The 11,831-nt window shown below is 39.1% G+C and overlaps 1 protein-coding gene across 2 annotated transcripts in view; it reads left to right on the top strand.

Annotated features, from left to right (window-relative positions):
* The window catches only part of LOC107751881 (protein O-linked-mannose beta-1,4-N-acetylglucosaminyltransferase 2-like), a 21,654-nt gene extending 10,812 nt beyond the window's left edge, over positions 1-10,842 (top strand). Inside the window, exons 2-3 of one of the 2 annotated variants that reach the window (XM_016567647.1) lie at positions 6,559-8,276; positions 10,053-10,842. In XM_016567647.1, the coding sequence (XP_016423133.1) occupies positions 6,594-8,276; positions 10,053-10,163 (1,794 nt within the window). In that variant the 5' untranslated portion in view covers positions 6,559-6,593 and the 3' untranslated portion in view covers positions 10,164-10,842. Of the gene's footprint in view, positions 1-6,558; positions 8,591-10,052 lie in introns of those variants that run through there. The other variant, XM_016567648.1, reaches the window with a different exon arrangement.
* Positions 10,843-11,831: the final 989 nt, after the last annotated feature.

Raw genomic sequence — 11,831 nt, 5'->3', positions numbered from 1 at the left:
CACTGCACGGATCCAGTATGATACACATCCAATTTCTTTCTCAGCTGTTTACATTCATTTAAAACATAACCGACTGCGTTTACGAGAATGATCGTCGAGACGGGTACTATTGACATAATTCTGTGTATGTGTCTGTTCAAACATAAGGAGGAGATGCGAAAGACGAATCAATTCGGTCTGAAACGCGTCTCTCTGTGTGCGCATGCCCTTTGCACGTGTGCGGCAGAACGGAACATACCCTGTGCGAGATGCGGCTTGTGCGCGTGCTTCAGGTGTGTGTCAGACAGCAAGACGAGACGGCAGAGTTGTTTTCTGCAACTTATTGCACTTAACTCTTTTTAACGTCAAGCAATTCTCTGCTATATGCGTCGAACTAAACTTTGACCTTTTGCAACGTTTTGATTTAAGTAGCCTATTATTAAAATGATTGAGATATCGCACGCCCTTGCGATATGCATATTGCGATATTTACATTTGCGATATTTCGATAATTTCGATATATCGTGCAGCCCTAGTACTCAGAGGTGACAGCAGTAATCAATCATGAAACCTCTTTGGATTTTGATTTCTGAGAACAAATTTCGATTGGTTGGAGTGTCATTTTTGATGGTACCTGGTGGTTTGGATCAGGATGCATGTGTGTGCCAGTACTTTAAAACAGCACTCGACAATTTGTTTGTAAACGATCAAGGGTATTAGCTAAGCATGCAAAGTTCATCTACACAGCAAGATGCTTGTGGCACAAGATGCTAAAAATGTCTCAATCGTATGTACATCAACAAAATAAAAAAACCGGCACAGAAATTAGCACAAAATTAACCAAGTTCTTGGTCACAAGGTAATTAAAAGATTTAGCAGGAGACGTTCTTGAAAACTGGAAAAGACAGGCAGTAAGGAAGAAGAATCGAAAAGGCATAATGTCTGTGTCTCTTTAGCCCGAGAGTTTTCTGTTGTGGGCAGGGAGCAGAGTAGGGAATCTCCTTGGTTATCCTGAAGGGACTCAACGGAGAAGAAAGCCACTGAAAGACTGAGAGCCGTGTCCTTCCAGGAGCCTTATTAAAATGCATTAGAAGCACTAGGCTGCCTTTCCCCCATCATTGTGGTGCTTATCATCCACATAGCAAACAGCCCAGCTGTACACAAGGGAGCTGGGCAAGCCCTTTCAGCCAGGCCCATATTCCCATTCTCTCACACACAGTCATAAACACATGCACCCCGCTCCTCCGAAAAGCCTCTCTTGCATGATGCGACCCCCTGCTCGCTTTCTTCATATGCATGGAAAGGACGGCGTTTCAAGGACGTGAGATCTGCCTACTCTTGCAGAGCAATTTAGATCTGGACAGCTCAGATAGACTGAGGCTCTTTAGTGCCATGTGCTCCCAGATTCTTTATGCTGTTTTAAGCATATTACTCGCTGTCATATTAATATGCTGTTTTAAGCATATTACTCGCCACTGTGTCTCTTTAATGCGTTTGCGTATTGCTTCGCCAAACAAATCAGTTTTAAACCCTTTTCCCCCCACGTTAAGAGCTCTGAAAAGTTAATATGCATCAATGGTCTGGATTTAGACCATTAGACCATTAGCAGTGAATGAAACTCCCATAATCTGATCCATATCACAGTGCATTACATGCAAGCAGTTTAACATCTTCCCTCTAAGTTTTACCGTCAGTTTTGCGCATAACATCAAATACATTTAAAATCTGATTAATAGCAATGCAGTCAAGCATGTGAAGCACATTAGCTTGCATGTCATATAAGATCTGATCCACAACCTCATGCTCAGCATATCAGATGCTAATACAAGCATCGACCACTTCGGGTATGAGATTTATTATTGGGAACCAGAATATCCAGAAATTGAGTCATTGGCGGAGGGTGAACCAACTCCAGGGTAAGGCTAAAAGCAGCCAAATGTATTAAACATCATAAACCCGTCTTTTTAGGCAAGAACCAGACATGGCTAAAAAAAATGTTAAATGGGACTGAATCTGTATTTAACGTGATTACAATTTAATAAAAACGTTAGAAATTGATAATTATATAACGTTTCCTTTCCACGGTCATTCAAACAGCGAATAAATTATATATAGAAAGTGACATCATCACTAACATTGATCTATATCGAGTTTAAGCACTCTCAAAAAAACAAAGCTATCGTTATAATCACTGAAGCTGTACACTGTTAAATGAATCTCTTACTTACATTGTATGTACATCTGCGCTTTGTTGTTTATGATGAGAGAATTCGCAAGAGTCCGGAATTCAGTCAGCGAATGTGGCGCTCTCAACAAAACTGATTAGTTTGAACGATGACTCATCTGAACGCTTCTGATTGGCCATTGCATTCCTAAGCTCAACAGAATTGTGTGTGATTGGTTAAAAATGCGCAACACTGTAAAAACGCCAAAAATGAAATACGGTATAAATTATATATAGAAAGTGACATTATCACTAACATTGATCTATCGCGAGTGTAAGCACTCTCAATAAAACTAAACTATCGTTATAATCACTGAAGCTGAAGCTGTATATACTGTGAAATTAATCTCTTACTTGCATTGTACGTACATCTGCGCTTTGTTGTTTATGATGAGAGAATTCGCAAGAGTCCGGAATTCAGTCAGCGAATGTGGCGCTCTCAACAAAACTGATTAGTTTGAACGATGACTCATCTGAGCAATCGACACTGTCTATTCATATTCACTTTGTTAGCAACAGACGTAATAGATTTAATTTATTTGTGCAGGGGCATTTTTGTCCAATGTAGTGCCATTTTTGCCCCAAGTCCCCTAAGCCGCCTTACACACGCTCCGCCTATGAATGGAGTACTGAATATCAAACTCCCAAATTGGTATGGTATTTATAGTAACGGTTTCAATTAAAATGTTTGGAATGGATAAAAAAAAAACATAAAACACAACACAAAATATGGGGGGAAATCAATGCAGAAAGAGAGCAACAGAGTACATTATGCCCTTTATTTACAGACTTCTATTTGAGTGTAATATAAAAAAAAAAAAAAAAAGTGAAACAGTAGGCAACAAAAATGTTTGGAATGGATAAAAAAAAAACATAAAACACAACACAAAATATGGGGGGAAATCAATGCAGAAAGAGAGCAACAGAGTACATTATGCCCTTTATTTACAGACTTCTATTTGAGTGTAATATAAAAAAAAAAAAAAAAAAGTGAAACAGTAGGCAACATACGTTGATGCATATAATTATGCTGCATTGTTGCCACATGACTTAACGTCACATCCAGTTATAATTCTGAGAAATAAATATGGTTATTTATAGTTACATTTTGAAAAAAAAAAAAACCTTAACATTTGTCAATCTGGTCAAATAATGAGTCAAAATAGAGTTATTAAAAATCGCTGATAATTTTATTTATAGTTTATTCATCACACTGGAAATTGGAGGCCAAGTCAAGCATATTGCATTACAGTATTACATGCAATATGCATGTGTCGCACACTGCACATGTAGTAGATCATCTGGGTATTCTATAAATGCAGAAAATGCTCATGCTGCATACAGTACTACATACTGCAGGAATTATATGAGTAGCATGTTGGTATGTCAGTCTGAAAATAGCCTTTATTTATAAGAGCGCTGAATCATTTTGTTGGTTTATGTTTAATCAAGCCTATACTTTCTTTGAGTGATTATTGTGCAGAGTCATTGAGTTGAGTGAAGTTATTTGAAATAATCACTGGCAGTATGGTGTAAGTGAAACAGCTCTGAAGCGATGTGGGTGTTAAGTCCCATGAGAGAGACAGACTGAACATTAAAACGGATGTAAATGTTACCTGAAACCTAAATTTACTCAGTTGAGAAATGGACTTGCTTGGAGCTCATGACAGTTCTTTATTAAAAACCTATTATTTTTTTTAGACCCTTTCTGATTTATTATTTATATATATATATATATATATATATATATATTTATTTTTTCAGATAAATAATGTGTGAGATAGACTGCAATATGGATTTAATTACCACCTACAGTATAAGCCAAATTTAGTCTTGAATTTATTATAAGACAAATCATGTCTTGAATTATTTTGGACCTTTAGTGTTTTCTTTAATTTGATAATATCGAAAGAATAGCTGATGACTATGAATAATTAGTATTGTGAAAATTATTAATTAGTAGGGGTGTGACGAGATCTTGTGGCACGAGATCTCGCGAGATCGTGACGATATCCTCGCGCTATTGGCATATGTCAGACCTTTCAGACATATTTGCATTACACTGGCTCGTTCACCAGTAGTGGTATGTATATGTGAGATATTTTATGTTCACCTGCGAATATGCTTACCTGCTGTTAACAGGACGCTCCAGTGTTTAACTAATCACCTATCTGAACAATCGGGCTAGTGCTGCTTCCTCAAGAACGTTTATCATTCTCACATGTTTTAAGCCTTGTCAGTTTAAACATTCAAGTGTTTTAAGCCATTCAAGTGTGAGACAGCGCGAAAGAGATTTCAGTGCGGTACTCGTGCGCTGTGATAGACCGTTTGTGTGCGCACGCACGCAAAACGCTGCAGCTCAGACAGCATATGCAAGAACCAAATTGAGTTCTCTTTCACATCTTCTTGACCAAATGCACACAAAATTATGTCAGAATCATGGTCTTGATGAGTATCCTCGTAAACACGTATTGTTTCCAACCCAGTCTTCACCCTAAACCAGCAGGTTCAGGACTTCCACCCGTAACGGCAGTAGCCTACTGCTCAGTCCCCTCGCCATATCGCTCAAATGCATAAGCAATTGCACTTATTATGGGCTCAACACTCCTTTTAAGTTTGTGTTCAAAAAGTAAAGAAATGCTTATATTACTGCACTGGCCAACGGAGCGAACCAACCCTGTGACGTCCCATGCTGTGGTACTGCAAGATGGCGGCGCCCTTGCTCCAAAAGCTATAACAAAACATCATTTTTTTCTTTAAAACGTTTACATTTAATCGTGTTTATATATTTTTATTAATATAAATCTTGTGTCTCGTCTCGAGGGATAAGTGTCTTGTCACATCCCTATTAATTAGTAGAAGCAAATCATGGCTGTTTTAGATATCACGTTAAATTTTGCCAACATATGAGTCAATGCACCTAGGGGAACCCAAGCAAAATAGGGTTTATAACCATTAATTCTTCAGTTTATGCCTAATTTCCAAGCAGACATCAAAGACATTTCAGTATTAAACAGTTATGTTATTTAAGATCAGCGGTGGCAAACACCGGTCCTGGAGAGCTGCAGCCCTGCAGAGTTCAGCTCCAACCCTAATTAAAACTCACCTGCCTGTAGCTTCCTAGTAACCGTTCAGACCTTGATTAGCTTGTTCAGGTGTGTTTGATTAGGGTTGAAGCAAAACTCTGCAGGGCTGCGGCTCTCCAGGACCGACGTTCGCCACCCCTGGTTAAGATGGTGCCACTGAGGGTTTGCTCAGTAATTTGCAATACGTAGCTGACATTTTGCAGGCCTTTGTTAGTTGGCAAAGCCTTTTTATGTTTCCCCCTGGGTTGTCTATGCAGTGAAGGGAATTAAATGCACAACTGGCAACACTGCCATTTCTGCTGTTTGTATCCTTGTGGATTGGACATTAGTGCCGCTTAAGTCTCAAAACATGCAATGCTATGGATGACAACAAACAAGGAAGATTGTCCTTCACATCCTGAAAATTAGCATTTTTCATCCATGAGATGTGACAGCAAAAAGCTCTGCCATCCTCCTCTTTAATTTTTAGTTCTGATAAAGCCTTTAACATAGCTAGAATGTTGTCTCACTCAATTTGATTCAATCATTGTGAACAATAAGAAGACCTGTCGCTGTTTTAGATTACTGAAGCAGGTTCTTTGTCTTTCCGCAAACATTTTCTTATTTCCTTCTAAAAACAGTCTGTCTGTTGTCCCAAACCAGCAGGCACAGTTAAAACATTAGCCTATAGGCTGTTGCGTACATGGTGCACTTAGAACACACACATAGAATTTTAGTGCCAAATTCTGTGAATGTTTGGATGCAGGTGGGCATCTTTAGCCACTCTGTGGTCTCCATGGCTCTGCTGGCTATCGTAGAATGCCAGCAGCTCAAAGGATGAGATTGTGAGAGGTTTTTTTCTTTAAAAAAACAAACAAAAAAAACCCAGTACTGAGAGGGAATACAGGCTTATGCTGCAGGGAGGTAATGAATTCAAATTAACTTTAACTAAAAACTGATGATTATAGTAATAAGAAATTCCTGCAGTAGAAACACTATGTAAAACCTATAAGGAGTACCAAAGAAACCTCTTTAGGTGTGCAAGTATATGATAATAAATAACTACTACATGTAGGGAATAATGTATAGTCAGCCAGTCACCATCACAAAATAAGTTCTAACATGAACTTACATCACGCTGGATGAGTTTACAATATTTGGCAACCTTCATTCTATCGATACCCTATTCTTTACTCTCTGTGTTTACTCTGTACTGTATGTTTATGATTTTGTGAAGTGTTAGCAACTCATGAACCTCCTTGTTCAAACTTGGTATTCTGATCGTTGCAGGTGGAGCATGAGTGTGTGGTCGGAGATCTGCTGCGATGCGTGCTATTGGGTGTAGGATGAATCTGCCGGCTGTGCTGAATGGCCTGCTGGTGTCAGTGGTGGCAGCCTTGCTTTGGAAATACGTTCGGCTGATTGAACACACATCACAGTTGGAAGAGGAGCTACATCTTACACGACAATCACAGGAGTTCTCACAGGCCCATATCGACTACCACGGTGCCCTGTTAACACTCCAAGAGCATGGCACCAGAATGGTCTGCACTGGCAAGATGCACACCGATCGCATCTGCCGCTTTGACTACCTCTGCTACTGCACAGAGGCTGAGGAGTTTGTATTCTTCCACAGTAATGCCTCTGTGATGCTGCCCAACCTTGGCCCTCGGCGTTTCCAGCCCGCCTTGCTGGACCTCTCGTCTGTAGAAGACCACAACACTCAATACTTTAACTTTCTCGAGCTTCCGGCAGCGGCTCTGAAGTTCATGCCGAAACCTGTGTTTGTGCCAGATGTCACTCTAATTCTGAACCGTTTTAACCCAGACAACCTCATGCACATTTTCCATGATGATCTTTTGCCCATCTACTACACCATGCAGCAGTATTCAGACTTGGATGATGAAGCCAGGCTCGTCTTCATGGAGGGTTGGAGTGAAGGGGCTCACTTTGATCTCTACCGCTTGCTCAGCAGTAAGCAACCACTTCTCAAGGAGCAGTTGAAGACCTTTGGCAAACTCATGTGCTTCACCAAGTCCTACGTGGGACTGTCAAAGATGACAACATGGTACCAATATGGCTTTGTGCAACCGCAAGGACCCAAAGCCAACATTTTGATTTCAGGTAACGAGATCCGTCAGTTTGCTTCATTTTTGATGGAACGGCTTAACATCACGCAAGAGGAGGGCGACGACTACATTGTAGTTTTTAAGCGTACCACTAACAGGCTCATTCTCAATGAGGCGGAACTTCTTCTGGCTTTAGCCCAAGAGTTTCAGATGAGGACTGTCACTGTGTCTTTGGAGGAGCAGTCGTTTGATAGCATTATCCAAATTATTAGTGGTGCGACTATGTTGGTTAGCATGCACGGAGCCCAAATGATCACCTCCATGTTCTTGCCCCGTGGTGCTGCTGCGGTTGAACTCTTCCCTTATGCTATAAACCCAGAGCAGTACACTCCCTACAAAACCTTGGCCTCCTTACCTGGCATGGACCTTCAGTATGTTGCATGGAGAAATACAATTGAAGAGAACACCGTTACATATCCTGATCGCCCCTGGGATCAGGGTGGCATAGTCCACCTTGAGAAGGAGGAACAAGAACGTATCCTTGCCAGCAAGGAGGTGCCAAGACATCTTTGTTGTCGTAATCCAGAGTGGCTTTTTCGCATTTACCAGGACACTACTGTGGACATCGCCTCTTTTCTGGATGTGCTCAGAGGAACTCTGAAAAAGCCTAATCTGAAAAAGGTCAAGGTGGCTAGCACTGTACATCCTGGTCGAGTCAGAGAGCCCAAGTGCCAGACGTCAGTACAGGCAACCAATGAAGCAAAGCTTTCAGTGTCATGGCAGATCCCTTGGAATCTGAAGTACCTGAAGGTTAAAGAGGTGAAATATGAGGTGTGGATCCAGGAGCAGGGAGAAAACACATATATGCCTTACATTCTACCCCATCAGAACTACACCTTCTCGGAAAACATCAAACCCTTTACCACATATTTAGTATGGGTGCGTTGTATCTTTAACAAGAACCTCTTGGGCCCATTTGCAGATGTTCTTACTTGTAAAACTTGATTCAGTAGTCAGGTTAGACGTAACACTGTCACTGTCAGTTAGCAAAGAATTAATTTGAAGATCAATTCTCAGGAGCTATTCTGAAAATTAAACGGTGTGACATAGGTGAATTGTTTTCGGACTCGATTGTCACTTTTGTAACTTGATTGCTCTTCATGGTCCTTATGGAGTAGGGCTGGGGAAATAAATTGATGCATCGCGAATCGAGAAATGATTCCACATCGATTCTGAGATTTTCTGAATGCATCGCGATTCTTTCTCGAGTCGATTCTGAGCTTAGCTTTGAACAGCAGATGGCGCTACATGCTTTAGAAACAGCCGTACTCTGCTTGTTTCCAAATCCTTACACACACTTGAACCTAAAATAATCATTCATAAAATTTGAAAAGGTTGAAGCGAATTACAAGGGTGTTCACAGTGAGCTGTTTACATTAATCTGGTGTCATAAAAGCATTCTGAACCGAGGTGAAATTACAGACTCGGCTGAACACACAAGCGTTCAGCACTCTTCATCATGAGCATTTGAGTTTGCGGATAAAAACTAGAGTAGAGCGCCATCTGCTGCTAAAATCTAAGCTCAGAATCGATTCCAGAGAGAATCACGATGCATTCGGAAGATCTGCGGATCCATCCACGAATCGATTCTGCATCGATTTATCATCACAGCCCTATTATGGAGTGTCACAAACTGACAGAGAATGAAAGTCCTGACTACAACGAAGGTTGGAAGCGAATGCAGTTTACAGAACTGCCAGTTCTTTTAGCTCATGCCACCATCCGAGCAAAGTTCTCAATGACTTTATCAGAAATGCATTGCATTATTTAAATGTGTATTTATAAGTCCAATACACTGGTTTTGTCTGACACCTGCTTTTGGTAACAAACAAATTGCACAAATTTCTGTGGCTTAAGCAACATGATATTAATTTTATGTGACTTTGTGAGTGTGCCCTCTCTAGCCCAAGTTTTTGCATTGTATTTTTCATTTATTTTAGGTATGATGAAGCATTTTTGGAGGGGGGGGGGATTTTCGAAAAATCGAAAGTGAACTTTAAGATAAACATTATACTATTTAAAAAATTGGCTGCTGTTGCGTGAGTTAACTGTAGATTTGCTGCAGTGTTGATGTTCTCTCCTTTTTTATTATTATTTTTACTAGCCTAGCCTCAAAACCACTGATTATTTTCTAGCTGTTCAATGGGAAATGTTTGAATTTGTTTGCCAGTGAGATCTATCAGATCTCATCACAGACAGAAGACTTAGATTTACAAGTCAGTAGTATCTTTGATGAATGTGGTGAAATAGTTCATGATAGTGTCCTGAAGTTTGAAAGTCTTTTTTGTTGGTGGCATGTCAGTAATTACTTCTGTGTTAAGTAAGTTGGAACCACTGTGTTAAGCAAGCTAGTGTATTTGGTGATAGCTGCATAGTGGGCTAGTAGCACAAAGAAAATAGGTTCAAACATGGGAAAGGCCAATTCATGAACTGTAGAGTGTATATAAGTAACTGGCTAAAAGCATTTGATAAATGTCCAGTAGCGGAGTAACAGTACTTTGAACCTTTTATGACTGCATAAGCCTTACAGAATGCAATATTAAATATTTGAAGATTACTATTTATATGATGTGTAAAGAAACCACTGTTTAGATGTTATTCCTATCCTGTCCTTCAACAAATTAACTTAAAACAGTGTCTATATCTGCTTTACAGGAGGACAATGCCAGTTTCTGTTTTTTTAGATGCTTTTGTGCAGATTCTTCATATGTCTCATCTGCATTTCTGCAAAGACAAGGTGTGCTTTGCTGGCTTATGGATTATTGAGAAGATGGAAACGTACTTTATCTCTGCCAATTATTTATTGAAGACAACTCTGGAACACTATACATACTGTACCCCTGATTTGTTAAAAGTTGCACTGTTTAAATTTTTTTACACTGCTGTGATCAATGAATGGAACATAAGAAAGTCAACAATCAACCACAAGCTTTGTTTAAATGTTTTGTGCTGAATGGCCTGTCAAGTCATCTGTATTTTTTTCCTTCAGTGAGGTTTTATTCTGTCCTTCACTATGAGGACATTCTGAATTACATGGAAATGGATATAAATGATGCTAAAAACAACCAAGAACATTTCTAATTGAAATTCGGAAACGGCAAACCATGCAGCCATGCAGTTTATTTGCATAACCCTGTGTTTCGATGGTAATTTTATTCAAGTATGAGGATAATAAATGAATTCTGTTTGTAATACAAAATAGCAGAAATGTCCTTTGCATATAATCAGAGAGAAAACCTAGCATGGAAATCTTTAACTATCTTGCCTCCACTCTGAGTTGAGAAACAGATGTTTGTGGTTTCTCATTCTCTCATTTTATTAATTAGATGATAGTTTTCAACACAGAAACAGAGAGAGAGAGATATATATATATAGATAGAATTGCAGGCTTGGGTCCTGCAAACCGGTCCGTTCCCTGTGCCAGTTCATGAGATTTACCATTATGTGCCACTGGAGTGTCATACATAATTTTTGTCACTTTTATTAAATGTACAATTTTTCAGATGTTTTTGTGATGTCTTGTTTTTATTTAAAAGTCTCTATCATTTATCAGTATTTTTATTTAATGTTGATGAATTAATGAATTCATGTTTATTTGTCATTCAACATCTTGATTTTTATAAATACTTTCTAAACCTTGAAGAATTGCTGAATTATTAGTCTAAAATCCACAACAGAAGGACTGGTAAATAACATTACTCCAGCAGTCATGAATTTACATTACATTTACATTTAGTCATTTAGCAAACACTTTTATCCAAAGTGACTTACAAATGAGGACAATAGAAGCAATCAAAACCAAATTGGAAATTGGAAAATTATGGACTTTCCTTTCATTTTTGTCATAATTTGCAGTCTTGGTGTCTTCAGACTTTAAACTTAAAGATTAAATAGTTTCAACTGGCCATTTTAGCTCCAAACAACATTTGCTCAAATTAACATACTGCTCTCAATTATAGATAAAGATATGTTTGATGCTATTTTGGTGAAAGCGTATATAATGCTACGGTTGTCTATTGGAGGACAATTGAATAATCTTCTCTTTGTAGGAACCCATTTTCTCCTCTGCTTGCTATAATTTTTTGTCATTTAATTTTTGAGATCAGAATCACTGCGACCCTACGGAGACAAATTTGTTTTCAGATGCTGCATCTGCCTACAGAATGGAACATGAAAGAATCGCGAATCTGATAATATGCTGAGTTTCTTCATGTAGAGCAGTGTCAGTTCAAGGTGTTATGTATAGCCGGAGGGGATACTGTTGAACTGCGACAAACCGATGAAAAAGATGGAGTGTGTGTGGTGTGTTCCGCATGTTGAGACCGATTCAAACCAGATTTCAGGCATGAAGTACAAATTACATCAGCTTGCTTTGAACTCATTAACCCAAACACACAATGGCATGATGTTTTTATCCTCCTATTCTTAAAGGAA

Source organism: Sinocyclocheilus rhinocerous, unplaced genomic scaffold (genome assembly GCF_001515625.1).
Source record: "Sinocyclocheilus rhinocerous isolate Xijiao unplaced genomic scaffold, SAMN03320098_v1.1 scaffold752, whole genome shotgun sequence".
NCBI lineage: Eukaryota > Metazoa > Chordata > Actinopteri > Cypriniformes > Cyprinidae > Sinocyclocheilus > Sinocyclocheilus rhinocerous.
The sequence above is the reverse complement of the archived record's forward strand: the minus strand, read 5'-3'. Positions and strand labels throughout refer to the sequence as shown.